The 24,004-nt window shown below is 36.6% G+C and overlaps 2 protein-coding genes across 2 annotated transcripts; one reads left to right on the forward strand and one right to left on the reverse strand.

Annotated features, from left to right (window-relative positions):
- Positions 1-4,141: 4,141 nt before the first annotated feature.
- LOC137643298 (uncharacterized) lies at positions 4,142-5,604 on the reverse strand. Its single transcript, XM_068376137.1, has 3 exons — positions 5,526-5,604; positions 4,519-5,106; positions 4,142-4,392 (listed from the first exon to the last, which is right to left on the reverse strand). The coding sequence occupies exons 1-3, from the start codon at positions 5,602-5,604 to the stop codon at positions 4,142-4,144; spliced, it is 918 nt and encodes a 305-aa protein (XP_068232238.1).
- Positions 5,605-11,627: 6,023 nt separating this feature from the next.
- Positions 11,628-19,870, forward strand: LOC137643299 (uncharacterized). Its single transcript, XM_068376138.1, has 4 exons — positions 11,628-11,682; positions 12,239-12,389; positions 15,767-15,938; positions 19,655-19,870. Exons 1-4 carry the CDS (start codon positions 11,628-11,630, stop codon positions 19,868-19,870), a joined length of 594 nt encoding a protein of 197 aa, XP_068232239.1.
- The last annotated feature ends 4,134 nt before the right edge of the window (positions 19,871-24,004 follow it).

The raw sequence follows: 24,004 nt of genomic DNA on the forward strand, positions 1-24,004 counted from the left end.
TCAGCAATAGACATTCTAGGATGAAATTTGATGAAAAAAAACGCAGTAATAAGTATATATTGTATTCTTTTATTTAATTTTTCTTCAACATGCAGACTGAACTACAGATATTGGTGTTTAATCACAATGGATGTGCAGTGGACAAATGAATCTGAAGCTATTTGATGAATAAAACGTAGTAAAAAGCATAACTATTGTATTCTTTTATTTCATTTTTCTTCAACACGCAGACTGAACTATAGATATTAGTGTACGGTAGTGTGACCAAGCCTGTCAGGGTGGATTATCCAAAGTCTGTTACATAAAAAGGCTTAATCTTTACAACATAATTAATCCCATGAACTGCTCATTGATATGTGCTGAAAGAGACACTTTTAGATGGATTAAATTTTTCCCGTTTAATAGTGGCTTTATACATTAAATCATTCCTACCATAAATTACCCTTTTTTTAATGTCCAGAATCGCAAATATAAGTTAATATAAATACTTTCCAAATATAATATTCAGAATTAATTTTTTTTTTTTTTTTTTTTTTTTTTTTTTTTTTTTTTTTTTTTTTTTAGAGTATCCACTTAACTATTTCAATAATGATATGCAGCAAGGTCCATTGAACATTAATTGCTCTTCTCCTAAATAAATGAGGGAAGTTATTATACCATCCGTCCCCAACGAAAGATTACTTTGTCTTTGCGTGCATTTATCTATTTGATTGTTATCAACTTTACGGAAAAACTACTAGACCGATTTGCTTGAAATTTCCAAGAGAGACACAATTTGACACACAATAGACCCCATAAAAATTAGGACCTCATAGAATTAAGGTCATAGTGACGCAAAAGGTCAGATTCCATTTTTTTTTTTTTTTTGTATAACTCCGTCATATATTTTCCAATTTACTTGAAATTAAGACCCACAATCTTCATTTTTACGTTGCCGAAAATATAATTTTATATATCAAAATAGGGAAATGCATAGTTCTGGAGATTGGTAAGTTCAAAATTTAGAGTGGTCGAATGTTCAAGGTCACCAAAATTTAGAGGGTTCACGTTCAAGGAGGGAGTGGGAGAAGGTCATTGATTTCCGTGTCTGATCACACAGCTTGTTTGCAAATAAGGCTATTTCGTCTCCATGATAGTCTCTCTCATTTGAAAGATAATTGGTTACATCAAATAAAAAAAAATATGTTAAATGTAAAACAAGTTAGTTTCCAATAAATATAAAATGAATTAAATCTTTCATTTTTGTCTCATCCTTTTTGAACCGATATCGTTAACTATGGAAAATCCAAAACTAATTCCAGCATTACAGCAAGCAGGGCAAGCAGCCTGGAACAAATGGTGAATTCAGCTCCACTGAAGTTAATTTTGTACCTGGTGGATACAATGATGATGATGGGTTGTAAGTTGGGTAGGGAATACCATGGAGCTATAAATGTCATCTGAAAAAAATATTCACTGAAGACCAAAATGTTGAAAGTGGTGAAATATATTCACCGATCTGAAATCTTCTTTTTTCACCTTCCGGTCTAGGACTGAGAAGGCTATGTAAGCTACTTTCTCTCTCTCTCTCTCTCTCTCTCTCTCCCTCTCTCTCTCTCTCTCTCTCTCTCTCTCTCCCTGTTGAACATTGCTTCGAACTCTCCCATGACAGAGCAGGTCTCTGAACATGTAAGTATGTGGGCTCCCCTGTATCAAGGAGTCCTACATCTTTACTCTCCAAAATTGAGGGTGTTGAAGAAGGAAGATAGGATAAAGGACTCAGATATGTAAAGCTAGGTAAAAAAAACATTACTTGAAAAAAAATTTGATTTGTTCCTACTTAATATACGAACTATCGTCCTTTAATAGGGAAACTCACTGCCTAGTGAGTGGCCTAAGAACCAAACTGTATGGTTCTTTTTCTTCCCTGGAAATGTCCAATCACTTGGTCCCGTATGGGAGCAAAGCAGTGTCTCCAGCTGCCTTGTAACTTCTTTCGTAGTGATGAGAAGATAGGACGTGGCTTGTACACAAAGACATGTACTCGGTTAAATGAAGAAAGTGGGATACAGAAAAATGAGCAATAGCCAGTCATTATACCATTCATTTTATACTTACGTTTATATGTTACCATAGACAAGATGCTTTCTATCCCATGTGGGAGCTGGGCTGGTAACAGAACTTCTTGGGCTGCCACCAAATATAAAGGTGCCAAGTGAATGTTTAAAGGTTTAAAGGTCGGTCATGAATGGCAGAGGCAAGGGACAGTGACATTACCCTATCAAGCAGGACAATGCCCTAGAGACTGACCATATATATTATATGATCAGCACCCAAGCCCCCTCTCCATCCAAGCTAGGACCAGGGAGAGCCAGGCAATGGCTGCTTATACCTCAGCAGATAGACCTGTAGGCTCCCCCAAACCCCCCAAACCTTAGCTCACAAGGATGGAAAGGTTGCAGAAGCTAAAGGCACTAACGCGTCTGAGCGGGACTCGAACCCCCGTCTGGAAAACACCAGGCAGAGACGTTACCACAGCCTTTAACACAGCCTGTTGACAGATTTCTCCTGAAGACAAGTGTGTGGCCTATACCCTGACTTTGTGAGCCCTGGTCCTAGCTAGTACAGTTGGCAAATTAATTCCAATTCCAATTTGATCAATTAGTTTTCCAAAGATGATAAGCCTCCCTTATCTCCAAATAGTTGAATTTTGGAGAAAAGGGAGGTTAATCATCTACAATGACCAATGAACCAGGGTGTTCCTTATTTGGTACGTTAAAACACGAGAGGGATTACTGCACTCAATTATGATGACCAGAATTTGATTTAAGAGAGAAACATGGTCAACCAATTGATACAATTGTGACTAATTCAAATGCAAAAGTTCACTCAACTGCCATTGCATTCTGCCTGAAATTTCATGTGTAACTTACAAAAGGGCCCTTTCATAAAAAGGAAAGAAATATATATTGATAAATTTTTCAAATGTTTCTGAGAATAAGTAGGCCAACAGAATAAAACAGACCAAAAAAATAGAATTTCGCACTTTTAGGAATTTTGAAAAATCAATCATATCTCTATGTATATTCACCAAGAAAAGCTACACACGAAAACAACTTGCTTGATATATTAAAAGTATACCAAAGCAATAGTTCGTGAATGTCCGCTGGATTTTCTGCATGATTAACGTTAACACTGCTTTTTTGTTTTTTACTTTTAATGTAATAACATACTACATTTAGATATATTCTCTCAAATACCTTTCTGATGAGTGGAGTAGTTTAAGGGGGTGATAAGGGCCATTCCTGAATCTTGCTCTATTTAAGCTTTATAAAGCTTTTAGGCTCACCGGAGCCTAATTTTCCTGAGGAGTGAGTAGCCACGGGTTTGTCAGAGCCCACTTTACCTGAGGTTTGAGTAGCCACATTTTCATCAGACCCCCACTTTACTTGAGGTGTGAGTAGCCACGGGTTTGTCAGACCCCACTTAACATGAGGTGTGAGTAGCGTGGGGTATGTCAATGTCAGACCCTACTTTACCTGAGGTCTGAGTAGCGTGGTGTTTGTCAGACTCCTCTTAACCTGAGGTGTGAGTAGCGTGGGGTTTGTTAGACCCCACTTTCCCTGAGGTCTGAGTTGCCACGGGTTTGTCAGACCCCACTTTATCCGATGTGTGAGTAGAGTGGGGCTTATCAGACCCCACTTCAACTGAGGTGTGAGTAGCGTAGGGTTTGTCAGACCACACTTTACCTGCATGAGTATCATGGGGTTTGTCGGACCCCACTTTACCTAAGGTTTGAGTAGCCACGGGTTTGTCAGACACCACTTTAACGAGGCGTGAATAGCCACGGGTTTATCAGACCCCACTTCACCTGAGGTATAAGTAGCCACGGGTTTGTCAGACCACACTTTACCTGGGGTGTGAGTAGCCATGGGTTTGTCAGACCCCACTTTACCTGAGGTGTGATTAGTCATGGCTTTGTCAGAACCCACTTTGCCTGAGTTATGAGTAGCCACATGTTTGTCAGACCACTCTTTACTTGAGGTGAGTTGCCACGAGTTTCTCAGACCCACTTTTGCTGTGTTGTAAGTAGCCACGGGTTTCTCAGACCCCACTTTATTGAGGTCTGACTAGCCATGGGTTTGTCAGACCCCACTTTACCTTAGGCATAAGTAGCCACGAGTTCGTCAGACCCCACTTTACCGGAGGTGTGAGTAGCCACGGGTTTCTCAGACCCCACTTTACTTGAGGTGTTAGTAGCCATGGGTCTGTCAGACCCCACTTTACCTGAGGTATGAATAGCCAAGGGTTTGTCAGACCATACTTTACCTGAATTGTGAGTAGCCACGGGTTTGTCAGACCCCACTTTACCTGAGGCATGGGTAGCCACGGGTTTTTCAGACCCCACTTTACCTCAAGTTTGAGTAACCACGGGTTTGTTAGATCCAACTTTATCTGAGGTGTGAGTAACCATGGGTTTGTCAGACCCCAGTTTACCTGAGGTATGAGTAGCCAAGGGTTACTCAGACCCCACTTTACCTCCTATTTGAGTAGACACGGGTTTGTCAGAGCCAACTTTACCTGAGGTGTGACTAGCCACGGGTTTGTCAGACCCCACTTTACCTGAGGTGTGAGTAGCCATGGGTTTGTCAGACCCCACTTTACCTGAGGTGTTAGTGGCCATGGGTTTCTCAGACCCCACTTTACTTGAGGTGTGAGTAGCCACGTGTTTGTCAGACCCCCCTTTACCTGAGGTATGAATAGCCACGTGTTTGTCAGAACCAACATTACCTGAGGTGTGAGTAGCCATGGGTTTGTCAGACCCCACTTTACTTGAGGTGTGAGTAACCACGGGTTTGTCAGACCCCACTTTACCTGAGGTATGAATGGCCACGGGTTTGTCAAAGCCAATCTTTCCTGAGGTGTGAGTAGCCATGGGTTTCTCAGACCCCACTTTACCTGAGGTATCAATAGCCACGTGTTTGTCAGACCCCATTCCACCTGAGGTATGAGTAGCCATGTGTTTGTCAGACCCCACTCCACCTGAGGTATGAGTAGCCACGTGTTTGTCAGACCGAACTTTACCTGAGGTGTGAGTAACCACGGGTTTTACAGACCCCACCTTACCTGAGGTATGAATAGCCACATATTTGTCAGAACCAACTTAACCTGAGGTGTGAGTAGCCATGGGTTTGTCAGACCCCACTTTACTTGAGGTGTGAGTAACCACGGGTTTGTCAGACCCCACTTTACCTGAGGTATGAATAGCCACGGGTTTGTCAGACCCCACTTCACCTGAGGTATGAGTTCCACGTGTTTGTCAGACCCAACTTTACCTAAGGTGTGAGTAGCCATGGGTTTCTCAGACCCCACTTTACTTGAGGTCTAAGTAGCTACGGATTTGTCAGACCTCACTTCATATGAGGTATGACTAGCCACGTGTTTGTTAGACCACACTTTACATGAGGTGCGAATAGCCACGGGTTTGTCAGACCCCACTTTACCTGAGGCATGAATTGATAAGGGTTTGTCAGACCCCACTTTACCTGAGGTGTGAGTAGCCTGGGGTTTGTCAGACCCCACTTTACTTGAGGTGTGAGTTACCACGGGTTTGTCAAACCCCATTTTACCTCAAGTATGAGTAGCCACGGGTTTGTCAGACCCCCTTTACCTCAAGTATGAGTAGCCACGTATTTGTCAGACCCCACTTCACCTCAAGCATGAATAGCCAGGGGTTTGTCAGGCCCCATTTTACCTGATGTGTGAGTAGCCATGGGTTTCTCAGACCCCACTTTACTTGAGGAGTGAGTAGCCACGATTTTGTCAGACCCCACTTTACCTGAGGTATGAGTAGCCACGGGTTTGTCAGACCCCACTTTACCTAAGGTATGAGAAGCCACGTGCTTGTCAGACCCCACTTTACCTGAGGTATGAGTACCACGTGTTTGTCAGACCCCACTTCACCTGATGTGTGAGTAGCCATGGGTTTGTCAGACCTCACTTTACTTGAGGTGTGAGTAGTCACGGGTTTTTCAGACCCCACTTTACCTCAAGTATGAGTAGCCACGGGTAGGTCAGACCCCACTTTAACTGAGGTATGAGTAGCCATGGGTTTGTCAGGCCCCATTTTACTTGAGGTGTGAGTAGCCACAGGTTTGTCAGACCCCACGTTACCTCAAGTGTGAGTAGCCATGCGTTTGCAAGACCCCACTTTACCTGAGGTGTGAGTAGCCATGGGTTTGTCGAACCCCACTTCACACGAGGCAAGAGTAGCCACGTGTTTGTCAGACCCTATTTTACCTGAGGTGTGAGTAGCCATGGGTTTGTCAGACCCCACTTTACCTGAGATGTGAGTAGTCACATGTTTCTCAGACCCCACTTTACCTCAGGTATGAGTAGCCACGGGTTTGTCAGACCCTACTTTACCTGAGGTCTCTGTAGTGTGGGGTTTGTCAGACCCTACTTTACCTGAGGTATTAGTGGTCACGGGTTTGTCAGACCACCCTTTACCTGAGTTGTGAGTAGCCAAGGGTTTGTCGGACCCCACTTCACCTGAGGTCTTCTTTTTCATGTCATAAAATTTTTTTTATCATTTATACTTATGGGTAAATATTAATTTCATCTTTTTCCTCTTTTTTTAAGACTGATATGTTGATTTCCATTTAGCTTTGTTATAATTTTGTTTGTTTCCAATGTTGATGGCAAAATTTTGAAATCGTCGCAATTGTGTTAACTATAGAATCATAGTTTCATGTTCATTATCATTTTTTTTAATCTGTTTGTCGTTATTCCGGGTAAATTTTTTGTTGTTTGATTTAATTTTTATCGTTGTTTAATGTTTCATGGTTTTTATTTCGTCTTGCTGGTAATCACGGTTTATGACTCCTTTATATTAATCATTTCTATTTATGTCGCGCTGGTCGTATCACGCTGTTCCTCCACATTCCAGGTGTCAAGGGCTTAATTGAAATCTTTGGTTGACCTGCTTATTGAAATATGTTTTATCGCTTATTTCAATGAATGAAACTCACAAGTTTTAATGATAAATTACCGAGGATCGATTTACTGTCATGCAAATACTAGGCAAACACATTACCAACCTTTTAGCCAGGAGACTATGATGGCGGAATTGGGTTCATTTCAATTTTAAGTGATTCTAAGAGTCAGAATCAATTACTGTCTCTCTTATCTGTCACTTTGGTATCGATACGACATAGAGAAAGGGCCCACTCAACACTGCCAATTCACACCATCAAGACAACCTCGCCAGTAGTAATTTATTATTATTATTATTATTATTATTATTATTATTATCATTATCATTATTATCATTATTATTATTATTATTATCATTATCATCATCATCTTCATTATTATTATTATTATTATTATTATTATTATTATTATTAGCCAAGCTACAACCCTACTTGGAAAAGCAAGATGCTATAATCCCAAGGGCTCTAACAGCGAAAAATAGCCCAGTGAGGAAAGGAAATAAGTAAATAAATAAATGATGAGAACAAATTAACAATAAATCATTCTAAAAACAGTAACAACGTCAAAACGTATATGTCATATATAAACTATAAAAAAAAAACTTATGTCAGCCTGTTCAACATAAAAGCATTTGCTGCAACTTTGAACTTTTGAAGTTCTACTGATTCAACTACCCGATTAGGAAAATCATAAAAAATTGATTTTGTTATAAGCTTAGATTCTGAAAATTATATATATCTTCAACACCAGGCTAGATGAATATTTACTTCCTTATTAGCGTTTTTGAACTATGGGTTGTTTGGAAGCAAGCAATTTGTTAAATTTGGTAGTTTGTTCATTATATATCTAGATTGTTATAAAACCATCCAGAGAATAAATTCTCTACATACCAAGAATTCATAGTTTTATGCTGTTCTGTGTTTCATCTGTTTAGGCAAGCTAAAAAAATTGACAAATAATTTATATGAAATAGATAAATATTCATTACCCCTAAATTCGAAATACTTAGCAAAAGAGAAAAAAAAGAAAATCATGGACGCAATTTAAAGGGTACAAAAAATATAGCTACTTACATATAGTTTTATGCTGTTGTGTGTTTCATCTGTTTAGGCAAGCTAAAAAAGTTGATAAATAATTTACATGAAATGAATAAATATTCATCACCCCTAAATTCGAAATACTTAGCAAAAGAAAGAAAAAAAAGAAAATCCTGGAATCAATTTAACGGGTACAAAGAATATAGCTACTTACATTACTTAAAACCCATTAACTACCTTTGCACAGATTGATTTTCTGTGAAGTTATGTTCCCATAAATTCGTTGGCCTGACTAAGCGTGAGAAAATATTTACTGATTAACGATTTTGAAGCCTCACTAAGGTAAGCCAGAGCTGGAGGTTTATTACACACCTTTCATTCGGGCCTGCAAGAAGAATTCTCATAGCTGTAAGGTTCTCCAAGATTCACCAAAAGGTATTTTTTTTCTTTTAATTATATAATTTTCAAGTTAATTAGTATTGTGCAAGATTAGAAAAATCTATTTTTTGTTCGTCCCGTTTGCTGCATTCCCTAAGGAATAAAAATTTTTATTTTGAAAAAAAAAAAAAAATCACACAAATGAAATCAGGGTGATTAAAATGGCGTTAGCAAAATGTCAGATCCTTTGGTAAGTTTTGAGACAACGCTTTCTTGAGCAGTTCTGAAGAATAAGTAAAAAAAGCTAAAGTGGATCAAGTTGAAATAAGAATTACGTTGAATATCAAAAGGAAATAACGCCTTTATTATTATTATTATTATTATTATTATTATTATTATTATTATTATTATTATTATTATTATTAATACTTGCTAAGCTACAACCCTAGTTGGAAACGCAGAATGCTATAAGCCCAGTGGCTTCAACGGGGAAAATAGCTCAGTGAGGAAAGGAAACAAGGAAAAATAAAATATCTTAAAAAGATAAACATCAAAATAAATATCTCCTATATAAACTATAAAAAACTTTAACAATTTGAGAACGATTAAAATTCTTCTTTACTGTGAGTGTCTCCAATCAGTTTGTGACCTTTCTTTGGGTGTGTACAAAGGGCAAGGGACTTATTCAACGGAGCCTTACCAAAAGGGCTCATGAGTTTTGGATCAAACTTTTATCACAAAAAAAAAAAAAATAAAATAAAAAAAAACTGCGGAATTCAACACATCATTCAGCATTTTCCAGAAATAAAGGTCCTCCCTTTCTAATACCAATTTAACTATTTCCAGGCACTTGTCTCCTCATGCTTCCTAACACATTAAAATTAGAATGTTATTAAGGATTTTGACCAATTCTTTTCATATAGGCCGAACATTTAATAGCTGTCGAGTTCTAACTATTTAAGTTTTTCTATCTGTATTGCAAAATCTTTACTGAGTAATTTTTCATACATAATGAGTTACTCATGACCAATATCGTTCATATCAAAGCCCACTTACATTTTTGACATATTGAACAACTACAGAAATATAGTTATCTTCAACAACAAGGGAAACTATGATATATTTAGGCATAACAAAATAAAAGTTGATTAAAAACCATATTTATTATCATATAGCTGATTGAAGATCATTTTTAACCTGGAAATTGAACCCGATGACTTTGATATTAAATTGAGAGTAGCAGATTTTTGCAAAAAGAGATTTCCATTTTGGTTTGTATTAATGTTACCTTGAATATCAAAAAAGAAAAAAACGTGTTAAGCATGCAATATTGACCCTTGGTACTTATGATCTAAAAATAGTGTTTGAAAGCTATTTGGTAACTAATATTGTCACGCTAACCCTAAACGATTGATAGAATTTTCCATCGAAAGGATATTCTGTGATATTTCCCACGTTGGCAAAAGAACCTCATCACCAAATGGGATATATATATGTATATATATAAATATATATATATATATATATATATATATATATATATATATATATATATATATATATATATATATATACTGTATATGTATATATATATATATGAATAATATATATATATGCTGTATATGTATATATATATATATATATATATATATATATATATATATATATATATATATATATATATATATATATATATCTTTATCCTATTGCAGTCTCATGGTTAAAAATATGAAAGCAATATAAACAAAGCGATTAACATTATAGAGTAGGTAGGTAGTAGGTTGGCCAGGGCACCAACCACCCGTTGAGATACTACCGCTAGAGAGTTATGGGGCTACAGTTTATTTTCCCTTTGTCTACGCAACCAGCGAATAGTCTGGCCTATTCTTTACTTATTCTCCTCTGTTCTCATACACCTGACAACACTGAGATTACCAAACAATTCTTCTTCACCTAAGGGGTCACTGCACTGTAACTGATCAGTGGCCACTTTCCTCTTGGTAAGGGTAGAAGATACTCTTAAGCTATGGTAACCAGCTCTTCTAGGAGAAGAACACTCCACAATCAAACCATTATTCTCTAGACTTAGGTAGTGTCATAGCCTCTGTACCATGGTCTTCCACTCTCCTGGGTTAGAGTTCTCTTGCTTGAGGGTACACTTGGGCACGTTGTTCTGTCTTGTTTCTATTCCTCTTGTTTTATTATTTTTTTATAGTTTATATTGGAGATATTCATTTTAATGTTGTTACTCTTCTTAGAAATATTATTTTTCCTTTTTTCCTTTCCTCACTGGGCTATTTTCCCTGTTGGAGCACCTGGGCTTATAGCATCCTGCTTTTCCAACTAGAGTTGTAGCTTAGCAAGTAATAGTAATAATAATAATAATAATAATAATAATAATAATAATAATAATAATAATAATAATAATAGTGGCTCTGTGAGAAGCGATGGATACTGAACCATAGTAAGACTTAGTAAATAACTTAAGAAGCTACTTTTTGTTTGGGGATGATTAAACTTTTGGCCAGTATAAATATAAACATTTTTCGGATATAAAGGAAAACGGAACCATGAAGATATCTTGAATTTTCTTTTTTAACTATTGGATGATGGGAAATTAGCATAATGTTTTGACGATTCTATTATTCTGAAAACGGACCGGCCAGACTCTCTGTTTGGAAATCAGACTGATGGATAATTGTTGATATTGTCTTTGAGTAAGAAATGTTTAATATATAAAAATGACAATCTTCTTCTTTCAGGTATTGCAAAAGTCAGCCATGAACGGAAGAGTGAAACTGCCTCTGAAAGAAATGTTACTTCTTTTTTGCTGGGTCGTTTTCATTTCTTCAGGACAAACCTTGGTTGAAGCCATGATGACACCTATTAATACCCCAACCCAATGCATCGGGACAGGGCAAATACCCGTACCCACCAGCGCTCAGATCATACCAGATGAAGTTTACATGGCCTTCCCCGCCCAATCGTACCAGCTCGCATCCAAGATCGTGTGTGCATTTCATTCGTCTTTAAAGAAGGCCATGGCTTTCTCATATGAAGTTAAGTATTAAATCTTTAATGAATGTTTCATTCAGAGTCATTTATTCCCATAATTTGTTTTTCGTACTAATTTTTTTTTTTTTTTTTTTTCAGAATATTCATGTTCTTAGATCTTTGAAATAAGACATATTGCCACACTCTATTTAAAATAAGTGAGCGTAAATACATATTGTAACTATGATTCTTAATAACTGCGTTGCTTTTATCATGTTCAGGGCATTTCTTATATTAGGTTAGGCATAGCCTTTTACTTGCCTTATTTTATTTAAACTTTGAAATTGGGCCATTCTTGCAATATAGCTTCCATGTTCTTTATTAATTTTATCCTTGGTTGCATTTTCCATTCGTAAAATACTAACTTTTTATGATATGATTTGAAATATTATGTAAGAAATGTTATCGAGCATCATACTCTGAATGTATCCATATTTTGAAGATTTTGATAAAAACTGTAGTATGAAATTTTCATAAACAAGAACCTATATCATCAGAGTTATCTCTACTCAATTGCAAAGTCTTCTGTATTTTATATGTAAGAAACAATGTGAAAACATATATCTTTGCAGTAATATTTTTTTTTTTTTCAGTATTCTGATTCTTTCGTGAAATTATAATGCTAACATCATTCTGTCTAAAGAAATCTTAGTTAAGCATGTCTAAAGAGGAATATAAATTCCGCTCCATAATTTCGTTAAAAATGTACTACTAGAAATTATTGGTAACAAGTCTCTGCTGATCTGAACTTGTGAAAAATTAGTTTAGTGATTAAATTTTCTTTCACATAACAGGGGGGATTTGTACAATCTACGGTGCAGGCAATGGATACTATGGAAATGAGGGCTACAGTCTCTTTGCCTTCTCAGATATTCCTCCTCCAGATGATCTTGAAGATATTGCTCTGTTTAAACCAACACACGCAAGCGAACCATTTAATGAAGGGTATGTATGAGAATGTAGAGCAACCCATTGTAAATCTAGAATAGAAATTTCAATTACCCATTTTATTAGACATAAAAAATTATTTATTTTCGCCTCTAAAAGTTGTTTAAAGGTTTAAAGGTCGCTCATGAATGGCAGAGGCATGGGACCGTGACATTGCCCTAGCAATCAGGACAATGCCCTAGAGACAGACCATATATTATATGACCAGCGCCCAAGCCTCCTCTCCACCCAAGCTAGGACTAGGGAGGGCCAGGCAGTGGCTGCTGATGACTCAGCAGATAGACCTATAGGCTCCCCAAAACCCCCCAACCTTAGCTCACAAGGATGATAAGGTTGCAGAGACTAATTGTACTAACGAGTCTGAGCGGGACTCGAACCCCCGTCTGGCAAACACCAGACAGAGACGTTACCAATCAGGCCACAACAACAACCATTGGTATGGAAGTTAGGAGCTTAATTAAATCCACTCCCGCAGACATTTTTTCCCGCATGATGAAGGATGTTACAGCAGTGTTTAACAAGAGAATGACAAATAAACTTAAATTTGAGATCTATTGTATCGCATTGAGATTATTGATGATATATTGCTCCGATACGTTAAAACCGAGGAGGAGCAAAAGTTGGAGCGAACAGAAAAGAGGATGTTCAGGTGGATTCTGTTGACAAATTAAAAAAAAATAGAAGTGTCAGTTTAGCAAAGATTACTGACACGATAAGAGCGTCAATGTCAAGATGGTATGGCCATGTATCAAGGAATGGGTGAGGGGAAGGAGTAAAGAAATAGACAAAGGTTTAGATAGCAGGCTAGGTGAAAAACAGAAATACTTGAAGAAGCTTTATATAGCAGGTTAGGTTAAAAACAGAAATACTTGAAGAAGAAGAATCTAGGAAGTCACTGCTTTGTTTAGAGATTGCATTGGGAAGGAAGAAGCCCTGATTCATAGTGAGTTTCCCTTTTCAGCTATTCTAGAAACGTCTTAGATGACCCATAAAAATGTGTTAATTGGATTTAATGACATTAGGTTAGCTTTAACGTCTCAGCAATCGGGTAAAAAAGTGTAGGGTTTCATCTAAGGAATTTTTTTTTTTTTTAGGTTCCAGCCATGTATGTTTTGATATTTTCATAAATGTGTATATAATCCAAATTATTCGATTGTATAGAACTATTATCCTAATGAGGGACATTGTTGTCTTCTATGTCCACGCTGAGTTGCATCTATGGTTCTTCTGTTAGGCTTCTCTAGATCTTGATTTTTTTTTTTAAGTTACAATTTCATCTAATTTAGAGTAACAGATTATGGTTTTAGTAAAACAAAAATACTTCTTAAAGTATCCTCTTTACTAGGGAGCTTTTGTTCTGTATGTTTCCTAGCCCTCGGAGGTTTATATGAGTAGTTTAGTTTTGGAGAGTTACTATTCTAAATTGTCCCTTTTTTCCAAGTTTTGGATATTATCCAGATGATTCTTAACCTCTAGTCAACTTTTAGGGTCTAGACCATTAGATATAAAGTCAATCAAAGCAAGATCCAGTAGCTTCCTTTAGTCTTTGGTCAGGGTTTAGTTGATAAGTAATTTTTTCTGGCAAATGCGTTCCTGCAGAGGATAAAGTGAACAACGTGCCCCTGAGTTATGAAATCATTTGATGTCAAATCCCTTTCCAATTACATCCTCACAAAAACTACCACATGCATGATCTAATAGTGTATTGAGAGTAGAAAAGTCCTAAGATTAACATACCTTAATATTCCTTATAAAGTTTCTGGAGGTGTGCATGAATGGAGGCTCTCATCCCCAAGTGCAATAGCCTGGGGGAGGCATCCATGGAATCTACCTCGAGGAGAACTTTAATCCTTGATTTACACCTTGGTGCTCCTCAAGACTGGAGACCCTCTTTGGATTTGCCTTGGTCAGATCTGTGGATCTGAGAACTTACTCGAGTCCAGCTAGCCAAATAAGATCCTGGTTGAGTCATCAATTTTTACTATTGGAAGAGAAACTCAAGGCAAAAGGCACATTCTTCTCGGCCTCTCAGTCGGTGGCCAAAATTTATACCCCATTGCCTCCCTCCATGCAATTTCCTGGCTGAACCGGTGATCAGAAGCAGCAAAGAAAACGTGGCTATTGACCCAAGACTCTTTGGAAAAGTACAAGTCTTGTGCTGTCAGGTAAATAGGCTTTGACCTTCCTGGCTTACTAGTCAGTAAACCAATGGCTAACCTTAGTTTTTCAAAGACAGGGTGCTTTTATTTCATATTTCTCAAATGCTTTTGCTGGCATTCCCCCTCTCCCATTGCCTAGAGTAAGGTGATGCCCGTTTCACCAATGGATGACTTAGCAGAGACATACTGCTTCGGGGCAGCAGCTACTTACTACCCATCTTACTTTATGATATAGTCCTCACACGATAATCCAACATTGCCGAAAGCCCTGGATTTGCGGACACAGGTAGAGGAGATGTTAGAGAAGTATGTACTCAAAGTCATTTGAAACAAGTCTCTTGGCTTCTACAGCCGGCTTTTCCTGGTGGAGAAGTCGACTGCGGGCTGGAGGCCTCTCTCCTCTGAACATATTTGTTCATCAAACAAAGTGCAGGATAGAAACAGTAGTCTGTACGAGTACGTCAATCCTCTTCAAACTATCTCTGCTTCTTCCTCTACAGTATTATGTACCAATTCAAGGCTCTGTGCTTTGGACTGTGCATGATTTCGTAAGTGTTCACTTGAGCGTTCACCTTGGTAGCCACTTGTGATGCACCTATTTATGTAATTTAATGATAGGGGTATCTTGGGAGAAGTTGAAGCTTACAGAGTTTAGTTTAGCACGTGAGGATTGTCATTTGATTAGCTTTCTACACGGGGAAAGCACTGAATTTAAGTCCATTGTGAGAAGTATGATATCTTACGGTTCCTATTAGCAGTTATGTTTCAAATGTATACTGGGCAATTTGAAAAGAGAAGATTTCAGACCGGTGAAAGGTCGGGTCTTCTTTCCCACACCCTCAACTAAATGTTCAACTGCACTGGCAATCCCTTCCAGCTCGTACTAAAAGGATTCAGGTTTGTATAACTAGAAAAAATATAAATCTATTTTGAAATTTTTGATTTTTCCTGAAATGGTATCCTATATTTAGCAATAGTGAGAAAAAACAGATATTGACAAATTATCTGAACCTTCAGAGAAATAATAATCAATCATAACCTATAACGGATATTTAATGGTGCTGACTAAAAACAATGGTTAGACCCCTTATTATCTAATTGATTATTCAACTCGCTCAGTAATTTGTAAAATAACTGACACAATAATACTGACTTAGATAGAATGTATTTTATAGTAATCTCCAAGGCAGTTAGTTAACTCTTTTTTTTTTTCAGACTCACCAAAGAAAACGCTGTCAATGGAATTTTTAATGATAACATGTATGAATCAAAGCTTGAGTTAATGCATCCATGGTGGATGGTTGATCTCATGGAAGTTCGGACTATTCACCAGGTCCAGATTTTTACCAGGCAGGGTTGCTGTTCTCACAGACTTCATGATCTTGAGGTAAGCAAATAATGTTTTCTTGAAAAAAGAGTGCTTTCTTTAACATAGACACACACACGTATATATATTTATACTATCTATCTATATATATATATATATATATATATATATATATATATATATACACAGAAGAACCACAGGGAAAATAAAAATATGAAATATAAGATTATGTCCTGACTAGTCTCGTGATACTTCTTCAGAGGACTGATCAAGTCCTCTGAAGAACTGTCACGAAAGTAGTCGGGACTTAATCTTATATTTCATATTTTTATTTTCCCTGTGGCTCTTCTGCATGTATATATATATATATATATATATATATATATATATACATATATATATATATATATATATATATATACATATACATACATACATATATATACTATATATATACTATATATATACCATAATATATATATATATATATATATATATATATATATATATACATATATATATGTATGTATGTATGCATATATATGTATGTATATATATATATATATATATGTATATATATATATATGTATATATATATATAAATATATGTTTATTTATTTATTTGTATATACAGATTTATACATATATACTTATAAACACGCAAATAATTGTATAGATATATGAATCTTTCTGATAAATAAAACTTCAAATAGGAATTATCCATGAACAAAATGGCCATCAAATACATGTCTGTATATGTGACATATATACAGACATAAATACATACATATATATGTGTATATATATATATATATATATATATATATATATATATATATATATATATATATATATATATATATATATATATATATCTGGCAGGCATGATCTTTAAAATATAAAGATTCATGAAAACAATTGTTATAGAATTAAAAACGCCAACGGAGAGAAGCTCTCTGAGGAAACGTTATTCCTTTGTCAATGGAGTAAGAATCTTGGCTAGTTGTTCAATGCAGCGGATAAAAATAAGCACATCTCTGATATTCAAGAGTGAAAGACTTAGTTTAGATTTTATGATCTTTGTGATATTAGCATCTGAATATAATAGAATCACAGACAAATGATAAAAGGACAGGCACTATACTCGATTTTTTAATGAGGCGAATTTGCTCCGACTCGCAGCGGTGCCCTTTTAGCTCGGAAAAGTTTCCTGCTATCTGACTGGTTAGAATTATCTTCTCTAACCAATCAACTATTAGGAAACTTCTCCGAGCTAAAAGGGCACCCCTGCGAGTCGGTGCAAATCTGCCTCACTAAAAAGGATTGATAATAGGAATACATGGACTACCAGAGAGGGACTCCACTAGGGAAGTGAAAGTGCTTTTGAGTTTTTATTCGTAATATTTGGATAGCAGAAAAGTTTAATGGAAAGGATAAGCGAAATCAGTTTTCCATTTTTTAGAAATAAAATCACAGCATTACTTTATATTATTATTATTATTATTATTATTATTATTATTATTATTATTATTATTAATGGCTAAGCTACAACCCTAGTTGGAAAAGCACAATGCTATAAGCCCAGGGGCTCCAACAGGGAAAATAGCCGAGTAAGGAAAGGAAACAGGGAAAATTAAACTTTTAAGAAGAGTAATAACATTAGAATAAATATCTCCTTTATAAGCTATAAACACTTTAACAAAACCAGAGGAAGAGAAATAAGATAGAATAGTGTGCCCGAGTGTACCCTCAAGCAAGAGAAATCTAACCCACGGCAGGGTAAGTATATTATAGAGTCTTGACTGAGAACTTACGAGATAGGAGAATGAATGATAGAGAATAATTATTGAATAAGTATGTGGATCTGATGATAAACTGATGTGTGAGAAGACTGAGAGTGAAGGGAAGAGTCTTTAGGTAATGTATAATCAAATTTACTAGTCTTACGACACTCAAAATTTATCACCTTACGAGTGTAGTGAACAGATTAAGTACACTAATGTAAAAGTTATGGCAGACTTTAATTTCACTGTATAAAAAAAATATATATAATTGATAATAAAACAAAAAGGTGGTTGCTAAGGAGAAAGGATGAAGAATATAATTCCGTGTGAGTGATTAAAAAACGAGTAAAACATATGTGAGTTCATGTGTAAACGGGAAAGGACCTGGTATCATGTGGAAGAAAATATTTAATTGCTGATAAGTAACTTTGTGGAGGAAGTAATTCATGAAGTTGGGGAAAGCGTCAGATAGTTAGAAAACTATCAGATAAGATCCAAGAAAGTAGACTGAGGTGGTATGGTCATGTCATGAGAAGAGATGAACAGTATATTGGGAGGAGAGTGATGGAAATGGAGGTACAGGGAACGAGAAGGAGAGGGAGACCAAAACGAAGGTGGATGGACTGTATCAAGGATGACCTTCGATCAAAAGGATTAACCGGTGATGAGGTGTGGGACAGAGGTAGATGAAGAAAGCTGCCCAGAAACATCGACCCCACATAGAAGTGGGAAAAGATGTAAACAAAGAAGAAGAAAGAAAGAGAAGAAGAGTTACTTTTATTAGTAGATGATATGGTTTTGATTTATATCGACTTAATAAAGATTAAGTTTATGGTGGTAAATGAAATCTAATTTTATGAAAAGAATTTTCATAAGATCAAGAGAATAATAGAAGTGGTTAAATCTCCAATAGAATTAGTAGATTTGAGAACAAAGACCTCAGAAGGATATTAGCAGTTCAATGGAAGGACAGGATTAGAAATGAAACTATAAGAGAGATTTCTCGAGTGCCGTATGAGGATGTGATCATGATGAAGGGCAGATGGAGATGGTTTGGGCATGCTCATCGCACTCCCAAGAGAGATTGGTTCACCAAACGTTTAACTGGGCTCCACAAGTCACTAGAAGAGCTGGAAGACCCAGGCCTACATGGCTGAGGACTATGAAGCGTGAAGTAGGAGAAGTATTGAATTAAAAGCTCAAGATAAAGACGATTGGTGAAATCTTACCGAGGCCCTTTGCGTCAATAGGCGCAGGAGGAGATGATGATGATGAATTCATATAGATATTTAGGACTAACGATAATGGAAGAAGGTTAGGTGAGAGATGCGTTGAGCCACAAAATAGATATGAAATACATGAAGAGTAAAACTATATTCCAAAAATAGAATGCATGACGGAGTGTCTTAGTTAAAGTGTGCATGTTGTATATGAATTGAAAAAGGTTAAAGGGGATGATAACCGTTGATATCAAATGCGTGATGTTTTTAAAACAGGTTGATCATGATTAATTTGGCACTTGAAAGATGAATAGAGCCGTAACATGTGTGCCATTTCTCAATGCCGACATAGGAGAGAGAGTTTTTGGTGCCGGTTTAGTATGTGGCCAACCTTTTTTTATTCTGGTTTACTATGTAGCCTACCTGGCTTGTTGGGTTAGGTTAGGTTATGTTAGGTAAGTTTAGGTTAGGTTAGGTTAGGCCACATACTAAAACAAATAGAATTTCGTAGGCCATATTCGTAAGGTAGGCCACATACTAAAACAAATAGAATTTCGTAGGCCATATTCGAAAGGTAGGCCACATACTAAAACAAATAGAATTTCATAGGCCATATTCGAAAGGTAGGCCACATACTAAAACAAATAGAATTTCGTAGGCCATATTCGAAAGGTAGGCCACAAACTAAACCGGCACAGAGTTTTGTCTAAGAATACTGTCTATACTGGTCATTTATCAAATGATCATAATAAAAGATTTCTTTGTTTTTCAGATCCGTATTGGCCAAGGACTGGTTTTAACTGGTGATCTGTCATCCTATACTCTGATGTCCACCTACAAAGGTCCTTACGACGTCAGCCAGGGGCACGTCATTTGTTCCAATCTCAGAGGCATTGCCGGAAGATTCCTTGCCATCAAGAAGGTTAGCAGTGACGTAGATCATCTCCAGCTGGTGGAAGTCAGGGTTTATGTTGCCAAGAAAAACTGATATCGAAACTGCTAAATTGTTCAGAATTACTCTCTTCAAAATATTAGTTCTTATTACCATCCGTCTATTAATGACATCTTTTTCCAAATAGATTTTCATTGGTCTAATAAAAAGAGTTTCTTTATAGAAATTAATTTCTATGGATTTATGTTCTGGTGTTATTCAGAGAGAGAGAGAGAGAGAGAGAGAGAGAGAGAGAGAGAGAGAGAGAGAGAGAGAGAGAGAGAGAGAGAGAGAGAGAGAGAATGACTGTAGCAGGAGTTTGATAAGTTTTAACCCCTTAGTGAGAATGTATTTCATTCCGACATTCCGAAACAACTGACCACAGGCCAAATTTCCCTCAGAAAAACAGAATCCAGCAACACACCCTTAGTCATTACCACCAGGAGGGCAATTGACACCGAATATTTCCACCAAAATAAAATTAGAAGTAATGTAAATAAGGACAAATTAAATGCAAATTTTAAGTGTGATTCTCGACAATAAATTTACTTTTGAGAAACACGTTAGGTCTGTGTCTTCTTCAATTGCACAAAAGATTGGCTTATTGAGAAAGTCTTGTAAGATTCTTGGTGAGCAATCTATTCTGATAAAGTGTTTTAAATTCCTTCATTCTGCCTTGTTTCGGGTATTGTTCTCCTGTCTGGTCTTCAACTTCTGATTCTCATTTTAATTTGTTGGACAATAACTTACGGTCTATCAAATTTCTTATTCCTTATCTAGATATTAATCTGCGGCACAGTTGTTGAATTTCTTTGTTATGCATGTTGCACAAGATTTTTCATGGGGGATAAATCAAAGGCCTACAATGTTGAAGTTTCCAAGAATGCAGTTTCCGTTGATCATTTTGTTATATTCCGTTAAAGTAGGGCCGCAGTAACAAATTTGTTCGGCCGAAAAGGGAAAAAAAAATAATTGTCCATTTTGGCAACTTCTTCAAAGTCTAAGAAAAGTTTTAGGTTTGATCATTGGACTGATTCTAAGTCGATGGAAAAGTGATTGATATATGAATATAAGTTTGTCACGCAACAGCCCATAAACAAAGATTAATTCTCTTTGAAGCCACGCATGCTTTAGCACACTTACATTTTGAAGATTTTAAACTCAAAGTAGACACTAATCACCAGGACTACGCTTTACTATTGCACTTCGCAATTTTACTAACACGCGGCGTTTCTTACAATAAGGGCTATTTAAGTTTATCATTGCAGAAAAAGATTTTGCTGGATAAAACATAATGCAGAAAACGTAATAAAAGGGATAACTATTGTATTCGCGTATTTCTTTTTTTAACCAAGCTATAATCCTAATTGTAAATATAAAATGTTAAAAGCCAGAGTGAGCCTCCAACAATAAAAAGTAGAAAAAAAAAACCTGAAATTCTTCATTTCACATAACACTTCCTGTGCTGTCCTCTTGAGTCCTCCTTTTATGGCTCGTGCATATCTCTCCTCTTCCTTTTCAGATACACTGCTACCTGAAAAGACACTTAAAGAACAAAAAACTGAATAGTTTTTATAAATTTAATGGATACCTAAGGGGCACTAAACCGAAAAAGGCACGAAAATAAAAGTTTTTTTTCTGAAACATTCAATATTTCTAATCTTTTAACTTTCAAAAATAGTATGGGAAATATTTGAGCGCTTATAGTAGCTTGTAGATGTGTTTAAAGAGACAGAGTTGCAACCCTTTAAAGAGAGGGCGTGACGCTTTCGAATGTATGCACCTCGGTAATAAAAAAATTTATTTATTTTTATCTGCAATTGCTGGTTATGTCATTATGTCTTAAAAATCTGGTGGTTTTTGACATTTTTTTTTCCTTTTAGTAGAAACACTAATTGACCAAAGTCCACCATACAATAAGCAATTACAGCCAGGGAAATTAGTAGCATCTCGATTCCCTTGAAGGAAGGTTGTTGTAGTTTCGCTCCTGAAGTGATCAGTTATTTACGATTTCTCTGGCCATTTTTTTTTGTTTTTTGTTTCTTTTTAGCATATACTGTGCAGTGGTAAGATTTAATCAAGGAATCCGGCAAGTTCAGACAGCCATAGTGAAGTTCTGCAAAGAAACAAGGAAAGTTACGGAAAAAAGTGATAAAAATTAAATTGTGATATTAAAAGAAAGCGATAAAGTAGAGGCAGAAACAAGAAAAATAAGGAAATTTCAGGAAGGAGAGCTTACTATTGCTGAAAAGGTAGAGACTTACGGTCCTGGTATGGCACCACTTCCATAGTGCCATTTTTTTTCTATGTGAGGAGCACCAGTGAGGAAAAGGGAGGCACCCACTACTGGATAGAGAAAAAAAAGGTAATTTTGTATATTATTCCATGGTAATGTAACCTAGGAAAAAAACTACTGTTTCTTACAGAAAAAATTACGATCTCTTCAGAAATGACACTCGTAATACCCTATCCAATGAATTGATGCTTTGAGAATACCTCAGCAGTGAAGTGATTTGCCTGCAAAGGTGCAAAAATGAAATAAAGACGGAAATTACAGTGGTGCCTAGAAGTAACCACATGGTAAGTTGGAACCCATAATTAGTTATTGATATGTCTTTTAAATGACTGATTTGCTGCCCGCACCATCATTATATTTTGAAGAGTTTCATGTCTGGAAATTAAAAGTTGCAAGAAAGAAATAAGTATATTACAAGTTTGTCCAAACTTTAACCGTCGTCCGTAGTCAAAAACTTTTTTTTTTTTTTTTGTATTATTACAGTTTCAATCATTATGGGAAATCTATTATATTAATATTTTTCCCGAGTAAAGCACGTGATAACAAAACACTTCTTCCCAATACATTATTGTCGCTAATGCATACTTACAGAGAAAAAAAATATTTCAGGTATTGAAGGTCTTGACTTTTTCTAAGTTTAGTGTATATCTTTCCATGGGCACGCAAGGTAGCTCTTGTTAGTTTGTATATCTGTTTTCATCTTACTTGGCTCCTCCCCATTGCGTAATGTGACAATATTTGCTTGAATGAGCATTTCCTCCTCCCACTAATATCGCTCCTCCAATCAAAATACTACTGGGATCTTTTCAAGAGTTATTATTGGCTTCCTGCTAGTAATGTCGCTCTTCCAATGAAATTAGAGTTTTTTTTTCAAGAGTTATCGTTGGCTATTTTTTTCCCTTATAATTTGTTTTCGTCTCTGCCAATGTTCACGCTTAATCAAATTATCATTCATTCCTGGCCATATTGTTAAGAAATTTTTTGTAGAAACTATCGTAAGGAAAGGCTTACGGAAATATCGGACGATTAATTTTGTCTCTCATTCTTATCCCAAGGATCTGTTTTTCGTGCAATATACCATTGCAACCGATAGTATTTTTTTTTTACCTATTTCATTGTGGGAGAAATGCCTGATTGTCGTTTGTTTTCGATTTTGAAACCTGCCGGTCTCTATACGTTCAGCACTCTCGTTACTTAACTGTCATGGATCCTCCGGTGCAGGTGTGCAATATATGTCGCTATTCGTATTTTGAGGTGATCGCTCGATTTCATGGAAGTTATAATGGTACTCCAGAGGTTGTGAATAGGTTTCATAGAGAGCATTCAGTATTACCCATAAGTGTTAAGTGTGCTAAATGTGATTCACCTTTACTTTTCCGTGAGGTACTGATTAGGGGTAGGTTTAGGTAGGTCTAGGGTCTGAGACCGGGGTCGTTCTAGGTTAGGTTAGGGGGGTTTGTTAGGTTAGCTGGTTTAGTTTAGGGGTAGGTCTAGGGTCTGTGACCGGGGTCCTTCTAGGTTAGGTTAGGGGGGTTTGTTAGGTTAGCTGGTTTAGATTAGGGGTAGGTTTAGGTAGGTCTAGGGTCTGTGACCGGGGTCCTTCTAGGTTAGGTTAGGGGGGTTTGTTAGGTTAGCTGGTTTAGTTTAGGGGTAGGTCTAGGGTCTGTGACCGGGGTCCTTCTAGGTTAGGTTAGGGGGGTTTGTTAGGTTAGCTGGTTTAGATTAGGGGTAGGTTTAGGTAGGTCTAGGGTCTGAGACCGGGGTCATTCTAGGTTAGGTTAGGGGAGTTTGTTAGGTTAGCTGGTTTAGTTTAGGGGTAGGTCTAGGGTCTGTGACCGGGGGCCTTCTAGGTTAGGTTAGGGGGGTTTGTTAGGTTAGCTGGTTTAGATTAGGGG

The sequence above is a fragment of the Palaemon carinicauda genome, chromosome 6, assembly GCF_036898095.1.
Source record: "Palaemon carinicauda isolate YSFRI2023 chromosome 6, ASM3689809v2, whole genome shotgun sequence".
Classification (NCBI taxonomy): domain Eukaryota; kingdom Metazoa; phylum Arthropoda; class Malacostraca; order Decapoda; family Palaemonidae; genus Palaemon; species Palaemon carinicauda.

Coding starts and splice junctions, on each gene's coding strand:
- LOC137643298 (XM_068376137.1), bottom strand. CDS start 5,604: ATGGGGTTTGACAAACCCGTGGTAACTCACACCTCAAGTAAAGTGGGG. Junction 5,107..5,525: donor CCAGGCTACTCACACCTCAG/GTAAAGTGGGGT, acceptor TTCATACCTCAG/GTAAGGTGGGGTCTGTAAAA. Junction 4,393..4,518: donor CGTGTCTACTCAAATAGGAG/GTAAAGTGGGGT, acceptor CTCAAACTTGAG/GTAAAGTGGGGTCTGAAAAA.
- LOC137643299 (XM_068376138.1), top strand. CDS start 11,628: ATGATTCTTAATAACTGCGTTGCTTTTATCATGTTCAGGGCATTTCTT. Junction 12,390..15,766: donor AGCGAACCATTTAATGAAGG/GTATGTATGAGA, acceptor TTTTTTTTTCAG/ACTCACCAAAGAAAACGCTG. Junction 15,939..19,654: donor ACAGACTTCATGATCTTGAG/GTAAGCAAATAA, acceptor TTTGTTTTTCAG/ATCCGTATTGGCCAAGGACT.